Source organism: Monopterus albus, unplaced genomic scaffold (genome assembly GCF_001952655.1).
Source record: "Monopterus albus unplaced genomic scaffold, M_albus_1.0 scaffold202.1, whole genome shotgun sequence".
Lineage (NCBI taxonomy): Eukaryota > Metazoa > Chordata > Actinopteri > Synbranchiformes > Synbranchidae > Monopterus > Monopterus albus.
Window position 1 is genome coordinate 519,676 of NW_018128082.1, and position 21,586 is coordinate 541,261.

General features: G+C 42.0%; 1 protein-coding gene across 1 annotated transcript; it reads right to left on the reverse strand.

Moving 5' to 3' along the window:
* Window positions 1-16,887: 16,887 nt before the first annotated feature.
* fzd9b (frizzled class receptor 9b) lies at window positions 16,888-19,457 on the reverse strand. The gene has a single exon (XM_020618153.1). It carries the CDS (start codon window positions 19,133-19,135, stop codon window positions 17,378-17,380), a length of 1,758 nt encoding a protein of 585 aa, XP_020473809.1. The 5' UTR covers window positions 19,136-19,457; the 3' UTR covers window positions 16,888-17,377.
* Window positions 19,458-21,586: the final 2,129 nt, after the last annotated feature.

Consider the following 21,586-nt stretch of genomic DNA (forward strand, 5'->3'; position numbering starts at 1 on the left):
TTTAATAATTTTTCCCCCCCCTCTAAAAAAAAAAAAAAAAAAAAAAGATCAAAAGCCCTCCATCTCCTCACACAACCTCAGAAGAACTTTTTTATGTTAATGAATTTATGTTCGTATTTTTGAAAAACATGAAAAAAGAAAACTGATTTATATTTGTAACATATTCAGTATCTTTTTCTTTTTTTTTCCCCCCTCCCCTCCCCAAACCAAGAAACGAGACATTTGAGATAATGGCGAGGTCCTCATATCTCTTAAGGCTACTTTTGAATTTCAGTTCGACGCTGACAACTTCACATGCAAGTGTAATTTGACTTGAGACGTCCTGAGAACACCTTTTATTTTTTTTGTGTACCCCAAACCCCAGTACAGTGTAGTCAGAGGTCTGTCTTCATTCATATTCCTTGGGATATTTCAGGATAAGTAGGTGTAAAGTGTTTGTCCAGCTCGCAGGTCAGCGTGATTTTACTGACAAAAGGCACTAGTTGTGAAAGAGGCTGTGTCCACGTAGCCAAAACTTTATGTGAAGTCTTTCTTTGCTTATAACATTGCAACATTTTTCACCAATTTAAAAACTAAGCATTTTGCCACCAAGACTCACTCTGGTCAAATGCAAGTCTATAGATAAACATGTTAGGATTTTTACTAGCTGTAGCTTTTTTTTTTTTTTTTTTTTTCCCCCCCCAGCCCAGGATTAGATCTATTGTCAACAGCTCAGACTGCAGCTCACACATGTAGTAATTCTAGTGCTAAAAAAGGAGTTTCATCTCGGCACTTGGTGCCAAGATTGTTTTTCCAAAAGCAGGGGTTTGGAGTCTCCTTCTTGGTGTGTAGAGCTGAGCAGCCGTTCCTCCTCTGTAGTGCCCTGCCACTTGAAAAATACCCAGTACCTCAGTGCTCTATCAGTTTGCACTTCATTTGTGTAAGGTGCAGCAGCTGCAGGGCCACAGTTTATTGAAATAATGTGCATAAACATTTGTAAACCGCATTTAAAATGGCAAACAGGCTTTTTTTTTTTTTCCCTTTTGCACTTTTTGTTTGATACTGTAAATGATGAGTTGGTCTTAAACATATCCAGTAAACTGCAAGGTTTAACCAGGGCTTTCTATAGTTATTTTCCTTTTTGGTGTCACAGCAGAAGTCATATCTTGTTTGTACATTTTGTAACAATCTCCTAATATCCCTGTTTGGTCATTTAAGTGGAATTAGTGATGAGCCCCTCAGAGGCTATTGAATGTGTCCCACCATGTCTTGGTTAAGTCACCAGGTGGCGCTCTACTCCTGCATACTCAATCGTCTTGTCCCTAGCAAGTAATACAGTGATACTACTGTGTGCAGTGCACTGCTGTGACACCCGACTCACTGAAGGGAGTTTCATAATGCTGATACACACCTGACAGGAAAACTGCTGCAGCAAGTTGATTTACGTTTAAAATCGACCACTAAATGAATCTCTATGTTCAGAAGTTTCTGTAGTTCGTGGCGAAGTTGCCAGCACTGCGTGTTGCTTTGCCCTTTTTCTGTCTTTGCTCTTCTCATCAAGACTTAATTGATTTAATTGGGCCACTGATTGGCTTTCTCTGCCCCCCACCCCCTTATTTTTGTTTAAATTCTTTGTTGCTGACATGATTAACCTAAAATCACTTTTACTGTTTTCATATTTGAACAAACAACAAAAGGTGACTGCCCCCTTTTCAAATTGAGAACTTCCTGTAAATGCTTTCATTATTCTTGGAGGAACTGCATAAGTCTTTTACACTTTTTATATGTATATTTATAGTCTCTAAAGCTGGGTTTGGGCCGGTTCGGAAGATTCACATGTAAAGAATTTCCAATAAATGCTATGGACGAAGACCGTAGTTCTCCCCTGTTTTGTGTTGAGCTGATGGGACATGCCCAGGTCAGACAGAGACATCACTGCCATCTCTAAACCTTGTGAGAAGACCATGAACGGGGAGGGAAACGGGCTTAGCCATGACCACAGATTGATGTACAATTAGACTTTTTAATAAAATAAAACTGTTGTCTTACTCTCTGGCATGGACTCTTTTGTCAGAAACATCTGCATCATCACATAGAATCCAAATTAGCTGCAGTGGGTTAAAGCCAAAACTGACATACAGATGAACTTAACTCTTGAGCAGATCTTTGCTCTTAGGAGGTTTAGTCTTTTCAGTATTAAAGGACTTGTTTCTTAACTTGAATAAAATATAGACGTGATATAGCACTTTTCTGAAATTGAATGGGTATATCAGGGTCTTTTCTATCCATCCATCCATTATTTATACCGCTTATTACGAAATAGGTTCACGAGGGCTTGGAGCCTATCCCAGCTGACACTGGGCGAGAGGCGGGGTCCACCCTGGACAGGTCACCAGTCTATCTTCAAGGCCTTCTCAAACTCATGAAACATGAGGTATTGTTCATTCTGAATTCTTTAGAAATATGACCGTTAATAGGTTTTTCACTGTGTTATATAACAGTCTGACTGATGGGTTAAAGCAGGTGGATCAGCAGCAGGTGCCCTTGCTCTAACAAGCAAACAGGCCATGTGCAGAGTAATCTCTGAACCCTGCACAAACTTACAGCAGCAATGTATGAAGGGGCCATCCACACAGTGTGTGCATAAGAGCAGTCCACCCTGCAAATATTTACCTCAAGTCCCAGTCAGTGCAGGGGGCATCTGGCAAAGACGGAACAAGTGTGTTTCGTGCTCTCATTCCACCAGACCTGGGCTGTGACCAGGACTGTGAGGTGAAATGCACATTACTTGCTTTGCAGAGTGGCACTGTTTTGTTCTATTGCTTGTCAATTTAATATCCATAGAGATCTGTGTATGTGTTTTCTCTTATTTTTCATGCATACATACTTGCTACTTTGCTTTTTGTATCTCTTAACTAAATGAACTGCTAAGGTCTGTACTTACTCATTTGTCTATTATGTTTGTGAACTTCATGAAGAATAACAACTGGATTATAGGAAGCTAATGGGTTCCAATGAACAATTAATGAAAAATAATTTAATAAGGTGACCAATTTTGTTCTGCTTCCTTCTGTCTCCCTAAAACTTAAACTAACAAAAGGTTTGACCCTGCACCTGAGACACTCAACTCTAAATAAACATCTCCCTGCTTTCGAAAAGGTCTTCAGCTTAAGACAAGGTTACACTAAGGCCTACATTTTTGACACCTGTCCCAGCGGTGCTGTCACACAACACAACACACAACGAATCAAGCTCTCCTGCAGGAGCCGGTAGCATAAACTCGATTTGCGGCATAGCGCGGCACGCTTCAGAATGAGCTTAGTCAGACGTCTATCATGCTGGCAGCTGCATGAATGATGCATGTACACAGAGAAATTGAGGTCAAGGGGGGAAAAGAAAAATCCCAACAGTCTGTCAGAACAGACAGAAGCGAAGTAACATAATCATTCATAAAAGTGACCTGGAAATTGAATGCCAAAACCAACTTATATGACCCAGGTGGTGACATGCCCTAAATTTCTCTCTCTTTTCTGCTTTAAGTGCTGGTACAAATGGTTATTAATGTATTATTCACAAAACAGAGCCTTCTCTCCCAATTTTCTCCACTGATGTACGTCTTCTCCCTTTGATGATATAACCAAAGCAAGAGGGGAGAAAAGTGAGGGAGTGCTGAAACAGAGGAGTTCAGAGGATACTCTCCTCCTGGGAACACAAAGCTCTCATCCCACAGGGGATCGTGCACTCTTCTGAAACAGTCTGAGGTTTCCTGTAGACAAGGCTCCAAACAGCAGCATTTACATATCAGTCATATATCCTCTCTGCCATGACTGCAGGCAGACACATCAGTGCCAAAATACACACTTGGCCTCCTCACAGTGGTTATATTTTACAACTGGCTTTTCATCAGACAGGTAAATATAGGACATCCCTGCACACACAGTTTCCCTCTTTTATCAATAATATTTTAATTTAAAAATGATATGAAGGCGCCAATTTGAAAAATGTTCAAGGCAATCTGGAAAGCAACCAGAGAGAATAACCCCAGAATCACACAGGCACTTCTTTGAACTCGGGAATCCAGACATGACAGCAGCAACAATTGGATGAGCACTCAACAGGGAAGATGAAAGGCAGCCAAACTTGTAGATGTAATAAGTGGGCAGAGGCCTTTCACGATTCATTCTGTGGCTTTATCTTCCCATTCAGTCAAGGCAGTGATTCCAAATGTTAAAGAGGCTTATGTATACTGCATCTTTGGATTGTTTGTAAAGCTTAACAGTGGATGTGTTAGGAGGTAACTTTGAGTAGGCTCGATGAGTCATTGTGCCAAAATTAGCTTACAATGATTTCTATCAGAACACGTGCACCTGACCGAGAGCTGCACTTAGCCTAATTTAGTTGTACCACTGTCTCTTATTTACATTAATACAAAACATTGTAAAACTGAAATTACACCATTGTGCAAAACACAGGTTTGGTTGTATTGTGTAAAGTTATTTGCACAGTATGGGTTTGGTATATTTTATCTGCACATATTTAGTGTTAACAATAAGGTTTGGTTAATTTGCACTATGTGAACTATTTCTGGGCAGCACCACTTCCAGAGATATAACGTGTTAATGAATTTAAAAGGTGCTAATTTGGCTTTTGTTTGTACTGTTAGACAAACTATAGTACACTTGTTTCAAAATTTCTTAAAGAAATAAACTAGTTTGACAGTTTAGAAAACAGGCCCACAATTATTGGCTCTCTTGCTGAAAGCCAGTAATTAGCTTCTTCCTCTTCAGTTTTTGTACAAATTCATTAATTAGTGAATTTCTGAGAAGCTGGTGGGCAGATTTTGTAACATTTCGACAGAGCTAGTCTAGCTGTTTCACCCTGTTCCCTAAGCTAAGCCTGTCCAAGGGTACAAGGACAACAAAATACAAACAGGTCAAGTAACAGCTTCTTGTATGAATAAAAAAAAAAAAAAACAGATATTACATGTTAATGAAAAACAAACTTTGGAGACGCTGCAGGCAAATTTTGTTGTTCCATTTGTGTATTAACGATCCTGCTAGCCAAAATGAAGACCTTCAAAAGCTCCTTCACTCCTTGTGCCATAAGGGAATTGTGACATAAATAATTGTATCATTTTTATTTATTGTGTTTTTGAGCTTGTATTCTTGTGTGTATTTTGTGTGTCATAGCTAGTTATCCTTTGGGGACAAATAAAGTAACTGATTGTTTGTTTGGACAGAGCCAAGCTAAGCTAACTGCCTACAGGTGGTGGTAAAGACATGACAGTGGTATTGAGCCTCTTATGTAACTCCAGGCAAGAAAATGATCCAGCTTTCAGAATTTTTATTGCATTAAATAAATTGTTTCTATGTCTTTGGTCTGGATTTTTTTTTTTACAAAGCAGAGCTGGCAAACATCTGAGTTTCCTCATTAAACACTTTATTTGTTATTAGTAGTAGAGCCATTTCTTGTCACACCAGATGAGGCCTTGTTTTCTCAAAGTAGAATTTACAGAATTAAATCACTGCACAGCGATCGTGAATTATGTCGTCTTTCACTTCAGATCACAGTTCATGTTCCCCTGGAGCGCGCATATGTCTGGTGAGAACGATGTCAGTAATAAATAGATTACAGAGTGTAATGGTCCAGTGACCACCTGTGCACCACTATACCATACATGGATGATTCACCAAAAAAAAAGAGCTGCAGATGTTGGGGCTGACTTAAGTTCAAATTTTTGTAATCTGGAGGTGTGAACATAAGTGTGTATTTAATTATAAGGGAAAGAAAAAACCCATAAAAGGCGAGTGTATATGAAAATGCATACTATGTATCTGAATATGAACCTGTGTGTGTGTGTGTGTGTGTGTGTGTGTGTGTGTGTGTGTGTGTGTGTCAAGGTGCGCATGTGTCTTAATCATAGGGCTCCATAAAGGAGCCTTTGAATGACTTAGCTCTGGTAAATTCATAGCAGATGTGAGGGAAAGAATATCCACCCAAGCTGAGTGGCCCTTCACTGTGAAGGCGACAGCAGGCCAATCCAGGGGAGGCAGACGGACGGCAGACAGGAGCCAGTAGGGACACACACACCTACACACACATGTTGGGTGAACTCCAATCAGCCAGGAGGGAACTCTGCACGGCACCGGGGTTTTTCCTTGAGATCCTCTGGCTTTTACATTGACAACAATTCTCCCTTTTATTCCTGAAAGAATTTTTTCCTGTGTTCCCTGTGTTGCTCTCTGCATAAGATTTCCATTCAAGTTTACAAGTTCAGCCCAGGTGTGTGATTCAGGGACGGCCTCCACACACTGGCTAATGCCTTCTGGTTCCCTCTGGACTCTGGAACACTCTGTGGCCAGGCTTTGTGCCACCTTCCCTGGCTCGGACTGATGCCAGAGGACGGGTGGGTGCTTTGCCACCAGTGAACATCCTCTCTCATTGAGAGCACAGCCAGGTAACACATGATAGCCCACAGTCTTTCTAGCAAAGAGCCCACCAGGCAGTTAGGTGGGGTGAGACTCATTAACTTAGCCTTGCGCTAGACATCTGTCAGGGATACGACGTGAGACAAGTGGTTTTTCAAATGGTGAGAGCCAATGGTAGGTCACAGTAAGAGAACAAGCCAAAAGATTATCCTACTAAAGTACTATACAGTAAAATCCTGGATGCTTTTACGAATATAAGGAGAGTTGAATAAAATATGTATTGTTTGATAGTTAGGAACCTAAACGGGCCATGCAAATAAATAAGAGGAAATCTTTATAACAAAAATGTTATAATCTAAATGATCATATATTTGAATAACCTTTTGTAAATACAAAAAAATCATTCATTTAAAGGAATAGTTCCACACTTTGGGAAATACGGTACTCTTAACTTTCTGGTTCTGTGGCAGGAAAACCAGCTCCAGTTTTAATTAAAAGTAGTCTGGAACATTTATGACGTGGGGGCACTGAAGCTCATTCTCACCCTTTCTCCCTCCTAAAGGCAGTTATAACTGATAGAAGTAAGGTTTAGCTTTATTGCCTGTGTTGCTACAAACAGTGTGTTTCAGGTAATGAGGGAATCCATGTGCCAGCTCATAAATTGTTCCCCAGCATTTTGTATCCAGAGGTGACTAGTAAACACAACATGAGCGCACTCATAAAGCACTTCTCTGACACATTGTAAAGTCTGCAGCAGTGTCAGGACTCGCTTTAACTTCATGAGAGAACCACTAGATAGACACTTCTCAAAAACATGAAAACTACAAAACGAGATGGAGGGATGTTAGAAATTGCCCTTTGGTTTTCCTGGCTTCTTCCTGCTCTGAACCAGTTGACAGAGGTGATCTTGTTTTGCAAGGGTGCTTCTGGAAAACCAGCCTCTGGAGGGTAAGCAGATTTTTGTGTAAGCAATACGCCCTCCTCTGTGTGCGGGGGCAACAGGCACTTTGTCTGTAACTTAGGCTGTTCCATCTGAATGAATGTGAAAACAAACAGCAAGAAAGGAGAAATTTCACACCCTGAGCACCTCCTGAGCTGGTCAATTAAACTCTATCTCCTGCCAGTATCTCTTCTTCTACATGTCTCTGCATTTGTTTGTCTATTTTCTTATTTTTTCTGCCATCTGTCTCTCTCTCGCTTCTTCTCTATTTATGCTTTTCTCTCTTCACCCCACACTCAGATGAAACTCGGGAGCTAGACAAAGCTTGAAGGGGTTGGCTGGCAGGCATTACTTTCACTTTTAATTAAAACCTAACACCCAAATAAATGTAGCACAGTATCACACCCACTCATATTGCTCTATGAAAAGAGCCTGCTGGGGCCAGATGTTTGCTTTAGTAAGGACAAATATCTAAGTGGCAGCTTTCTCTGTAAGGGAATCTGCTCCCTCTGTTGTTTTGTCGAATTAGTCGGGGTAAGAAAAACACAGGGATCGTGTACTGTGTATTTCCCACTCTCTGGCTGTTCAGCATAAACACCATGGGTTCTTGGTCTCCCTCACATCCGCCTCCTCAGCTCCTTGACTCCACTCTCCTCACCCTGTGGGGTTCCAGCACGGAGTTTGTTTTAGTAGCATAGCCTCAGAAGAGTGTTTGGTTGTGTTGTGTGTCACACTGGGTGAGTGTTTGATTATGTTGAGTGTTACATAGTGTGAGTGAGCATGAGCAGAAATGTAGGAGACACTAATCCCTCTCTGCTTTGTCCTCTGCTGCACAGCTGTAGTCTTTGCTGGACACTTCACGCTGGAGCTGCAGTGGAATTCATGTAGGTGCTGCTCTGTGAGGGGCCCATCAATTGTAAGGGCCTCATGGTTGTGCACACACAAAAATGACTGAAGAAGGGCTTCTTACACATGCATAAAAAGAAAGAAATGATGAACCAAGGACACTTGAGGCTGCTTAAATTGTTTTCAGTCTTATTTCTGGCTTGGTCTGTGTGTAGTGCCCATATTCACACTGTGAAATGAACTTCTCAGTTATTTATTTTCTTAAAACATAAGTATGCACAAGTATTGTCTGTGTATCCAAAGTCTGATGTCTTATTTAACTATGCTGCATAGTTTCACCATTGTCTAAAAAACTATTATAAACAGTCAGTGAGTGACATGGTTGCACTCTGGCATGTTCTTTGATTGTGATGAACACCACCACATTCTTACTGTTGTAAATATTCACTCGAGCAATTAATGTGTATTCATTTGCAGTTGAAAATAGTCCCCAACAAACACATCATTTACTCCTGTTTGGGTAACATTTAATAAAAACTACAAAGCCCAGCTGTTTAAGAGAATTATTCAAGCTTTAAGAAAAAAAACTATTTGTGATACATTTAAAAAGCTTTACACCTTCAATATGAATGAATATGTTTGGGATTGAGAGCCTCAGATTGGGTAGGGAAGTTGTAAAGTATTGAGAGAATAACACGTTAGTTTTGGGCTGTTTATGGGGTTTGTTTAGTAAACAAACAAACAAAAAAAAACTATGTAATATATTAACACCAGTGTTATTTTTTTACCCAATGTTCATACAAATTATTGTGGATAACACATAACGCTGTACACTCTGCTAATGAGTTAGCCCTGTTTAGCTGTGTTGTGGATTCCAGCTGTAATAAAGAGCACCTGGCCCAGTTGGGTTCTGGTTTGAGACTACACACTGGCCCCACTAATAGGCACGTAAGGCCCCCCTACATATATACACATCCGCCTAGATCCATGTTCCACTTAATGAGGCTCTATCCTGGGCTGTAAACAAGCCAGATGCAACCCCAAAACGCACACAGGATATGTCTCATGACCATAACAACACAAGGATCTTGCCAGCTGATGCATGACGGGGTGTGAACAGGAAGGATGAACCTTGCAGGTTTTCTCCCTCTCTGCTCTACAAGCAGTAATTATGGGTTGCATGCGGTACTGCTGCTCTAGCTCTTGCTCTGCATGCCAAATCCTCACCAGTTGCCAAGATCATCACATACTGCTGCCTTGCTCCTTTTCCACAGCCTACAGTTACAGTATATACACAAACCACAGTTTATTCAACACTGTTAGACCTGGCATGTCAGCTTTGACATGCTACAATAAGAACAATGTCTGCTTCCACACAAAGAGCATCTCTCATGTAACAAGACTTTTTATTTTACTTAAAGGGGGTACTGAGACCTTGACAAAAGGTTCAGTGTTAGATCGAGTGTGGCCCCAGATGGTTCCCTTTACTATACAGACTGGCTAATGTACAGTGACCAGTCTGAGTCAACAGTCAAAAGGAGCTTAATTGATGACAGGAAATGTTTTTGGCCAAATGTGTTTGAACTGCCCCAAAATGTCCCATTGAATTTTCTGTCTCATTTTGTTCACAAAATACAAACAACCCTGGACAACCTCAGCAGCTACTTCCATGTGTAAAGAGTACAAATGTGAGTTAACACATTTATGTGGAGAAACCATGAACCTCTTACACACACACACACACACACACACACACACACACACAGAGGTGCCAAACAACTTCTCTGTAATTAATATTTCTCAAAGGACTTTGATACAGTCTGGAGGAATAAAATCACCTTTTAGTGCTACTGTACATGTACCCCACTCTCAAACTCCATTATTTATCTATTATTTGTACATAAGTGCAAATGTTTCCTTTAAAGGAATAATTTGATGTTTTGGGATATAAACCTATTTGCCTTTTTGATGAGAGTTAGATAACAAAATTGATACTAGCATCACAACAATGAAGCAAATATCAAGCTACCAGCTAGCAGCTATGCATAGCTAGCTTAGCATAGAGACTGGAAACAGAGGAACAGCTAGCATGTTGTATCTTGTTTATTTAATGTGTATAAAAGGTAAGTTTACATAACCTCCTGTGAAACAGAAACTTTAATATAGTTATTTTCTTTTTTCAGTTTTAAAGAGTCAAGCTGATTGTGTATATTAGCTTCCAGTCTATAAGCAAAGCCAGCTTTATATTTAGCACACAGACATGAGAGTGGTATGTTTCATATCTTGGCAAGAAAGCAAGTATTCAGTTTTTGAAAACAGTTTACAAAAATATGAGCTCTATTGCAGATACCACACCATGTCTGTATGCTAAATATCAAGCTACAGCCAGTTAAGTTATTTTGTATGGGTTAAACAAATGAGATATATTAAATAGTGAGCATTAGGGGTACTGGTAGGCAGACAGAGGCACAAGACTGCTATCAGAGCATTAGAGGTGCTGGTAGGCAGACAGAGGCACAAGACTGCTATCAATCTTGTCATCTAGCTCTTGGTAAGAAAGAGAAACAGTGTATTTCCCAAAAGGTACCAAAATTAGGTAAAATTATTTCCTTACAGACAGTTATTGGCTTTCTCTGTCTGCAAAAGTGGAAAGAACACAAGAAGGTACTTTACAAATGATTATAGGCAGCATCAGATCCAGCAGTGCTACAGTGGGAAGACTGCAAAGTGCACATCATCTGGAAACTTCATATATAAAGACAGTCAAAAATGAAATAAGTTTTTTTTTTAAAAGACAGTGAAAATGACAGACAAGAACAATTTCAGAACTCCAAATCAAAGAGTGTGAAATGCAATGAAGAATAACAGATCTTTACTGAGCCCTGAGCCAAGGTGGGAGGGAGAGGATCAGTGTGTAGGGGGTGGGGGTTGGGGGTGGATGTGCCTCCTCTTTTAGAACACAGAGCCAAGGGGTGAGCCTTTGATGGCGAAGCGTGACATGAGCACATTTAGGATGGAGCAGTGGCAGTGTGACAACAGACACACTAGCCAGATGGTCCTGGATCTGAGTGGTTCTGATCCATTTCAGTGCCTGCTGACAAACAACTTGTGCCAAACTTCACATCAACTGCCCTGCTTTCACTGTCCCACTGGAACATTTGCACTTGTTTTAAGAAGCTACTGTAGACTCAAGACTCAAAAGATGTTACGTGCTCATACCTAAGCACTAAAATAACATTTCCCAGCTTTTGCAAAGGGGCACAGGTTTGGTTGTTAAATCTCCCCTGCTGTTGGAGTTGTGTGATCATCCATTCAGTCAATGGCACAAACAAAACCTCAGGGGTTTAAGATGTTCAGGAGGGCCAGAGCAGGTTTCAGGGCCGAACTTCGACTCCCACATCCTGTCCTTTTCCACTCCCTCCCTTTAGAGTGTTTCTGAAAGCACTCTTTGCAAAGGTTTGTGTTCTTTGTTGATGCTGTTTTCACATTTTTTTTCAGCCTTTGTAACTCCTGCTCCCTCTCTTTTTCTCTAGAGAGAGACTCTTTGGTACAAGAGATTAGAGCGGGTGCTGCCTAGCAACTGAATAAAAATGGCAGCTATAAAAGGGGCGCGCTCACTCTCCAACATCTGACCTACATAATCCCAAGCCTCTGATCGTGCAACATAACAACATGATGAAAGGTCTGCTGTGATTTAACCCTCAAACAAATACTTGCCATCACTGACCCTCGAGCTCAAAGACCAATCTCGCCTGCCACAGAACCCAGAAGTGTGACTTCTGAAATCTTGACGGTACCCAATTAGAAAGGAAGAAGAGGCTGTGAACACTTTTGGAAATGAGATGAATGTATTTGAGGAGATGGCAGCTTAGTGGCAAAGGAGATTAGCAGTGATCACAGCAATGCTGTTGGTTTCAGATAGCACTAGCGAGCGTTGGAACCTCCCTCTGTTCACTGATTCATCTCTCCTTCAGCCACAGGCAGAGCACCGGAATAAGTACAGAGGGATGAGAAAGCTTTACTTCTCTGTCTTCTGCTTATTGATCAAAGGGCATGAAAAAACTGGGAAAAAGATACTGCAATAAGCTAAAAGGATTTTTTAAAAACTTTCTCCTGCACTGTTCCTAATATAATCTGCACTGCCTTTAGTCCTCCTTGTTACCAGCTCGACACAAACCTGTGAACTGCCTCCATCTTTGACATTTGACATGGCATCACTTAATTTGTCCCAGTAACTTTAAGTGTATTCAGTCTTTGTAGGAACAAGCTCTAGATGTCATTCGAAACTGTACACATCTCTTTGAAACAAAACTGTTTAGTGGTGTCGAGACACACTGTTAAAGAGAGACAGTCACTCTGCAGCCTCTGTTGTTGTTATTCTGTTGGTTTGAACTCACTGCTCAAGGTAAAATGAAAGCATCAGTGTTGCAAAGAAACCCTCTCTATATAATTTTTTGTTTGTTTGTTTGTTTTTTTTGCTAAATTGTATGCCAAGCAACCCACAGCTTCTTGTTAAGCTGATGAAATAAAATGTCATTTGCTCACCAGCTACATTCCTAAAATGTGCCTGAAGTGTGCCAGTGTTTACAAGCTCCGGTGCTCGCTTCTAGACTTTTTAAATTGATGTTCAAGTCCCCTTCCAGTCAAAAGTGTGTTTACCTTTTTTGTGGCTTTTCTCTGATGTTTGACCCTCATCTTACAGAATGATGCACCTGCAGAGTGCGATACAACTTTGACTGTTTTCACATTCATCTGCTGAAGAGGGAACCTTTCTCTGTGCTCATCTTAAGCCACATGGCGTGATTTGTGACATTTGTAAGCCAGTCATATACATACTATTATTCCAAGCACTATGATTATGTTTTTAAACATGTCAGAATTAAAGAATATGTTAAGTCAAAGTAAAATCTTAATTTGAGTCATTTTTGCCTAATGTTTAATTTATGGTTCATTCTGATTTGAATTCTAAAGGACGTTCTTTCCAGTGCATGTCTCTAACCCTCTTTAGATGATAATGAAAGCATGACTTCTGGAAATTGAGACAGAAGAGTTACAATTTGTCCTTCAGCTTACATCACATACAGTTAGAACTTAAAGAAAAACTCTGTGTTGCAGTGATCCAGTAATCCATCTGTCTGTTATTAAGGCTAAATATTTTGTCTTTTAAAAGGGAACAAGTTGCTATAGTCAGATGAAAACCTGCTATAATACAAATAAACTTATAAAAAGGAGAAATAATCAATTTTCTTTAATGTTAAGAGAAACTATACCAGTGTTTCAAGATTAAAAAACAATGAGTCCTGACAGATGGGTCTTAGACAAATAGAGATGGAATAGAAAGAAGACTTTTGGTTTATATTAACTCCTGATTGTCATTACTGCATAATAGGTTATTTTGAAAACAGTGAGAACCTTTAAACATTTCCTTACTGACACATCTGAAATTCCAAGGCACTGAACAATCCCGGCACTCAATAACAGACTTCTAATCTTTCAGGATGTCTCCTTTCATTTCAGTGACGTGATAAATGCTGCAGAAAAGTTCAGCTGCTGTGTCTCTTCAGCCGCGTCAGATGCTTGACACTGTGTCTTCATTTGAGTAAAAAGTCACCGTAAAGCCAGATTCTCAAACTCACCCTTTTTACCACTGGAGCAGATTCTTCTCAAATGTCACCATGTAAATGTTTATGTCTACATAATGATATGAGTCAGTGTGCGCCTGTGTGATTTTACATGTCTGTGTCTTGCTCTAACAAGGCGAGACAGCGGCAGCATACTGGGTGTCTGATTGTTGTCCGGTTTGCGAGGAGTGGTGAGCTGTGTGAACTCTGGTGCTCTCTGACTGCTGCATTTTCATGGAAAGCATCTCTTTGGGGGCCTGCAGATTTTCAATACGCTCATTTACACATCAAAACAGCAGAGGAAAGGGATAGTGCTCAATGGGGGGGTGGAGGCCTGCAGAAGGAGGGAGGGCAGAGTAATGAAGGATGCTTTATTTTCTCTTTTTTCCCCCCTCAGGGCTGAGGAAGGGTTTAAGTCTATGAGGGAGGCACCCTGATGACATAATGATTGCCTTTAATCAGACCCATGACCAGATGGAGGGATTTCTCCCCTAGCAGACAAAAACATGGTGTCAGGGGCTAAAGTGGGATAACCGCTGAGGTGTTTTGACCAAAAAACAAATGATACAAATCCTGCAAGGTACTGCTTTAGAATCACTAAATGTACTGTTAGACTCACAGTGGATGTGAGGAAATATTCCTGAGAAACCTATAAAGTGTTGCCTTTTCTGGGAGTAGTCTCATATTTGGCCCAGACAAAGTAGCTGCTCAGTGCGACTGACTCTGACACTATTTAACCTCCAGAGCCAGAGGAGAAGAAAAACAGTGTGAAGGCTCAGCCAAACTAAATCTTTCAAGCGAGACCGAGCTTCCTTACTCCTGAAATTGGACATTACTGGAAGGTGGGGTGGGGTCTTCTTCAGAGCACACTTGCTGCTGATTGGCTGGCGCAGTGCCAGTACTTCAGACCTCAGGTGTGTGTGTGTGTGTGTGTGTGTGTGTGAAGGGAAGGTGTTCCCGGCAGCCTCATCTCTGGCGCCAAAAGAACCACAGCTCAAACAAACTGTTTTTGGAATGAACTGCTCTTTCTTGCCTCTATCTGAAGCACTGTGCTGTGTTACTCCTTTTTCCTGCACAAAAGAGAGACAAGAGCTAAAAATAGCTGCCAGTGACCTGGAAATGTAGCGATTGAATCCATTTATGTGAGAAAAGAAACATCAAAGACATCCTGTTGCTGCTGTGTCAAGTCATTTATGTTGACCTTTGTGATTTTTTTTAAAGCATGCCTTAGTCATATTCAGCAAGAAATGGAAATAAAAAAAGAGAAATGCTGAAAAGGGGAAAAAGTTTCAACAGAACTTTGCTGCAGAAGCCAAACTTGCCCCCTGTCCTTAAACATCTGCAGCTACCTCCTTCCTATCTAATCGGCACAGCTCAGCGCAGGTGGGACAAGCTGGTTTGTGTCTCACACAGCAAGTGTTTGGCCTCTCTGGGTTGTGTCACTGGAGTGCAGACCGGGGAGGAAGCACGTGCCCCTGTTCAGGCGTCCATGAACTGGAACATGTGGCTGAAACACCACTGGCTGAGTCTCCAAGCAAAACAGCCCCTTTTTAATAGTTAAATGTGATCCACAGAGTGTCAGAGTCCAGGACTCGCAGCGCTTGCCTGCCAAGCCATGGACAATGTCTACAGTGGCTGAGTAAAGAAAACAAAAAGGGGAGGATGTTAACCCACATCTTGTTCTGCAGAGGGAAGAAATAAGTAATTGAAGTTAACTCAGGCATTGCACTCAAACACACAACATTGCACCGAGTGGAAACGTGGTTAATTTGCTACACAGACATAATGTATCTTTGATTTAGATTTGTGTATTTAGTGAATAAATACTAACATGTGCGTGGAGCACGATGCAGCACATGGATCTTACTTTAACTCTGCAGTGGTGGAGAAATGAAAGCGAAGCAACTTAATAACCTCTGGAGATGAGTGAGCACACGCCTGGTTCGCACTAATGTTAATGAAAACAAGCTCCTGGTCGTCACAGTTTTTTTCCGTACTATCCCTCCCATGTGTTGCTGCTGGTGACAGCACACAGTCACACACAGGCATAATAAACAATCATTTCCACCACTGTCAAACTTTGTTATTTCCACCATGTTTTGCAGTGGAACGACTTGTGTGTGGCAGCAATTTGCATCGGCACTTAAACAGTTAAAGTCCTGTAATCTAAAAGCTATTTACTTTCACTTTTTATCCACTCTCAGAGAACATCACAACTCTTGTGCTTAATAAAATGGACTTTATTACTGAAATGCCATGCATACATACTTCTTCTGTGAATCGGTCCTTGACTATTTTTACCTCCTGGTGATTTTGGAAGAATTAAATGTGCATTGTTTCTTTAGCCAAACAAAATGCTTTGTGCTATATTCAATTCATACATTTAAACCTGGATCGTTTGTGTAATAGAATTTCCCTAATTCATACCAAAATGCTCCAAGAGCCACAAACCGCAGAGGAATTTAAATATTAAGTTAATAACCCATCTACTCATTGAACCGCAGTTTTGACAGCTTATGCTAAACTTTCAGTCTGTCAGTGAAAGCATGCAATAAGGCTGAAATCCACTCCAGATTTGCCCTCTCAAATCAAAGTGCTGAGCATTTGCTCAGGGATCAAATGGAGCAGCGAGAGGGCAACAACAGTGATCTGTGGAAGGATTAAAACAGCCATTAATTAAATATATTCCCCCGCAAACCTCCCTGCATTTTTAAGACCATGATGCAAACATTAAGACTAGCCACGGTTCACCACTACTCATCAGTGATTCTCTTTGAGGATTATCATCGGGGACGCCTGTGGGATGTGGCGTGCACTTGGAAGACAACACACTTGGTGGGAAGTCCTGCTGTACAAAATAAAAGTGTGAATCCCAGGAGAAGAATGGCAGGAAGATTCAGGCTGAAATGAACAACCCTTTGTGACAATCAAATCTCAAACTGTTTGAAACTGTTAAAATGGTTAAATATTCATTAAAAGCCAGTGCGAGACAGCTTCCAAAATGATGACAATAACACCAGGCAGCCAGGAAGTTGAACATGAATTCCACAAATTTATTTTCCAAAAGGCCAGAACCAGTTCTTATAAAAGGCACTTCATTTCCCTTGACCTTTAACAAATGCATTGAAACAAAAAGAGCTAAGGTGAACTTTAAATTAAATATATTTACAATAAATAGAACATTTATACAGATTTATACAGTTAATCATGCCTCTTTTCCAGGAGGAGAACAGACTAATATTTCCCAAGATGCCTCCTCATCCACTCTTTTTTGTTTGTTTGTTTGCTTTTTGCTTTGCAACAGTGGACATGTCTACTACACAGAACACTATGAACAGAAAAGCACGAGTAACAATACTGAACATTTATGCATTGAACACTGTTTATAGATAGTGATGCCTGTACCTGTGTGTCCCTTGGCAGCAGCAGAGCAGAAACTGACAGTTTAATTCAAACACTCATCTTCTTTTAAAGTCTGTAGCAGCTCCTTAGACAGGGCATAGGTGTACATGTGGGTGTTTGTGAGTGCATGTGATTGCATTTGGCAGTGTGAGTGCATGTGCTCAGACATGTGTGGGGTTGTCTGAGTGCAGCTCAGTCTTGGCCATGTGCAGAACCACAGCGGGAGATTTGTAGTGGCAGTGCGTGCTGCTGCAGCTGATGCCACTGCAGGGTTTCCTGCTACTAGTCCTGTCAGTCAGCTTCCTGCTGCACAGGCCCTGCCAGGTCTGCAGGGTCTTAGAGCTCCACACCCAAACCCCGCTGGTGATGCCGACCACCAGCGACATGAAGATCTTCAGCATGAACACGGCCACGGTGGGCACAGATGTCTGCAGGGAGCAGTCGCCGCTGTGACTGCTGAAGGAGCCGCACTTCATCTGCAGCCCCCTCAACTTCCAGTAGTCCATGTTGAGCCTCTCGTAGAAGTAGCAGACTATGACGCAGGTGGCCGGTACAGTGTAGAGGATGGAGTAGATGCCGATTTTCACCATGAGCTTCTCCAGCTTTTCCGTGTTGGTGCCCTCTGTCTTCATCACTTTGCGGATGTGGAAGAGAGCCACGAAGCCCGTGAGGATGAAGGAGGTGCCGATGATCAGGTAGCAGGAGAGGGGGATGAGGACAAAGCCAGTGAGCGCCCCAGAGTCCATGCTTCCCACATAACACAACCCTGTCAGTTCATCTCCAGCCACCTTCCTCATCGTGAGGATGATGATGGTCTTCAGGGCAGGGATGCCCCAAGCAGCCATGTGGAAGTAGTTGCTGTGGGCTTCAATAGCCTCATGGCCCCACTTCTTCCCTGCAGCCAGGAACCAGGTCAGGGTGAGGATGACCCACCAGATAGAAGAGGCCATACCAAAGTAGTAAAGGATGAGGAAGACGATGGTGCAGCCGGTGGACTCCAGCCCTTCCTGGATGATGTACAGCTCACCGTGCTCACGGTCGCAGGCGATGTTCTCTGCTCCAGCCACAGAGCGGATGATGAAGGCCACAGAGTAAACGTTGTAGCACATAGAAAGGAAGATGATGGGCCGCTCAGGGTATTGGAAACGATGAGGCTCCAGGAGGAAGGTCAGGACGGTGAAGGCAGTGGAGACAAAGCACAGGATGGACCACAATGTCATCCAAATAAAGGCAAAGTCCTTGTCCTGTCTGGACCAGAAGACGTCTACAGCTGGAGAGCAGCGTGGCGCACATGACTGGCTCTTCTCCACAAACTGGAACTTGTCTGGGTTCTCACAAGAGCCTACGCTGCCCGGTGAGCGGCCGCCGTTGGCACCCGGCTGCCTGGGCCGAGGGGGCACTGGAAGCATGCCTTCACCTTTCTTACCCTCCACCCTGGTTTCGTTCTCGGGGGCCTCCATGCACAGAGCATTGGGGTCGTTTCTGGTGGGCAGCTTGGAGCAGTCCAGCGAGTCCGGCCAGGTGTAGCTGAACTTCTTCATGATGGGGGCACACCTCTCCCTGGCCTGCTCGCACATGGGTCTACAGGCGGGGATGGAGGTCGACACTTTGTCCGTGCACATGGGGGCGTAGAGGGAGCAGAGGAAGAAACGGAGGTGCACGTCACAGCCGTAAGCCACCAGTGGGGCAAACTCGTTCAGCTTTATGGCAGCCTCGTTCTGGTCGTCGTGGTCCATGAAATTGGGCATGCGGGTCAGGTTGTATCCGATCCCCTGGCACATGGGGATCACGATGGGCTCGCACTTGGCTGGTCTGCCTCGCTCCAGATCGTAGGAGTCTATCTCAAAGCTGAAGCCTGAAATCACCAGCAGGCACCACAGAAGAATCGCCACTTTTAACGGACAACCATCCATGCTCATTTTTGCTAGTGAAAAACTGAGTTGTGTGTTTTAAAACCGATGTTAAAGACAGAGATATCCCCGCTACTTCCCCATGGCGAGGGCAGGTCCACAACACTCCAAACAGCCGCGCACACAAAGTAGCGCTTTAATTATTTAGTGTTGCATTAAGACGATTAATCCCAGAGACAGTCCAGATAAAGGTCCGTAACTGAAACACGACAGTAGGAAACTTCGACAAACAACGGAGGAAAATCATTCAAATCAAACACGGACAGTTCAGTGTCAATCCTCACACCGACCGGTAAGAACCGCAGATATCAAAGCGGCAGTTTGTGCCGTTTGTAGCTGCCGGCCCGGGTCCGTCTGTCGGCTCCGGGCGAGCGTCCTCCGCTTTCAGGCTCGACACTGAAGTTTGAGAGCCGCTCAGTGGGACTTCAGTGAGGGAGAGACGGAGAGGCGCAGGGGGTGGGCGCTGCGCGACGCTCACATTTCACCCGGAGCACCACACAAGGCACATTACCAGACAGATGCTGGAGGGTGGTCAAATACTTCGACATCTCTGCTCTGAATAGTTCTACTGAAAGTAGCAGTGCTAAAAAGCCTACCTTCATTAATTAGGCACATAAAGTCAAACCACAGACCTTCATACTTTAACTCCACAGTTCAGAGTATTGTGTTGTGGTCCGTTACGTTTTTTGACAGCTAGTTACTTCACAAATTAATTCTACACAAAGAGTTTAAAAAGTAGTTACAACTGGCTCCGTTTCGACCAAATAGAATAGTAAAATGTTCTTTAATTCTTGATGCTTATAATTCAGTTATATGGTCTAATAGTTTAACACATAGATCACATCTCTCTGCATAATGAATGTTTACTTTTTGGTACTTTTTCTAATACATTTATGTTTAAATATCATTTTGAATGCAAGACTCTTACTTGTTCTTTTTTTTTTATTGTGTGGTATTTCCTCCTTTACTCAGCTAAGGCATTTGAATAATTTACTTCCTTCAGGTCAGCTCCTTTTTTGCCCCCTAGCTTTGTTTTACTCACACCTTTTACTTAAGTAAAGTTTAAATAAAAATGCTAGTAAAAGTCACATATATAAATTATACCTTAGCATAAGATGTGCCAGATTAACCTGCTACATGGACAGGGGCGGCTCTAGAAAATTTTGGAAGGGGTGGCCAGGCTGGGGCACAGACTCAGTGAGGGGTGGCACATTTGAAATACATGTAAAAAGGAAATTAAACCCCTAGTTCTGTGAAATGATAAACCAGCCACTATTAACAATCAAATTGTTTATTCTGTGTAAAAATGAGACACAAATATTGCTTTCATTACCTAACTTTGGCTGCACCCTTTTTTTTATTATTATTACTAAGGAATTAATGCATCAGTGAAGTGTCATATTAATGTACAAAATAACGATGAACTATTAGGGTCAGAAATATCATTTCCTTCTGAAATACAGTGACGCACTAGTAAAAAGTATTATATATTGGTAATATTGTAAATAAAACATGTAGCTGCAGCTGTAATGAATGTATTTGTAATATTTCTCCCTAAAATACAGTGGAATAAATAATATAAACTGGCATAAAATGGAAACTCTCACACAAATTACAAGTACCTGAGTTGGACTTAAGTAGAGCACTTTGGTAAATATATTTACTCACTATTTTTAGTTACTTTGCACCATTCCTGGTTGATAATGCAAAACAAAGAGTCATGTTAACCACCAAATAGGGCTGAGGCAGTTAGTATCCTTAATTAAGTAATTACAAGGACTAAAGAAGAAAATTTAAAAAGCATGGCAACTTTTCCCTCTATGTCCATATCGAGAAGTCTGCCACTACTGGTCAAAGTCAAACACTGAGTAGCTTTTGTTTTTCCACTATGTTTGCAGAAACGTAGTAGAAACGTGCTTCTCTGGTAACATGAGACTCCCAGTGGCATTTTAATGATCCTGACTCATAATTACTCTGTCACCATTTCTGCTAAGGTTTTCATGCAATACAATGTGACGTTTTATTGAGTCATCAGGTCAGTTCTCTTTTCAAAACAAAGCACGCCTGCAGCTGCTAGGGGTTCCACTGCCTTGCTAAAAGGCACTTCAGAGGGAGCAGGTGTTTGAATGAGGATCAGTTGAAGGACAGTTTTTCTAAAAACACAAAGAAACATATATTGTACACAATGAATCCATAAATACGATGACTTGAATTGGTATGATAGGAAAAAGATAAAAGTGGTGGATAGAATCAGGCGTAACATGCAACAAATGAGTGCACCAGTGACTGTGGCGAGCAGAGGGTTATTGTTTCCATCTAGTGGCTGGATGAGGGGAGCCTGCAGCTCCTCAGCTGTCGCACTCAACATCTGATCTGTTCTCAAACGGGCGGAACTTTGGCCTCTGGCCCTGCAGGACTAAAATGACTGTCAACTGCATAGTGTCTCTATTAGCCCCTGTG

Coding starts and splice junctions, on each gene's coding strand:
- fzd9b (XM_020618153.1), bottom strand. CDS start 19,135: ATGAGCATGGATGGTTGTCCGTTAAAAGTGGCGATTCTTCTGTGGTGC.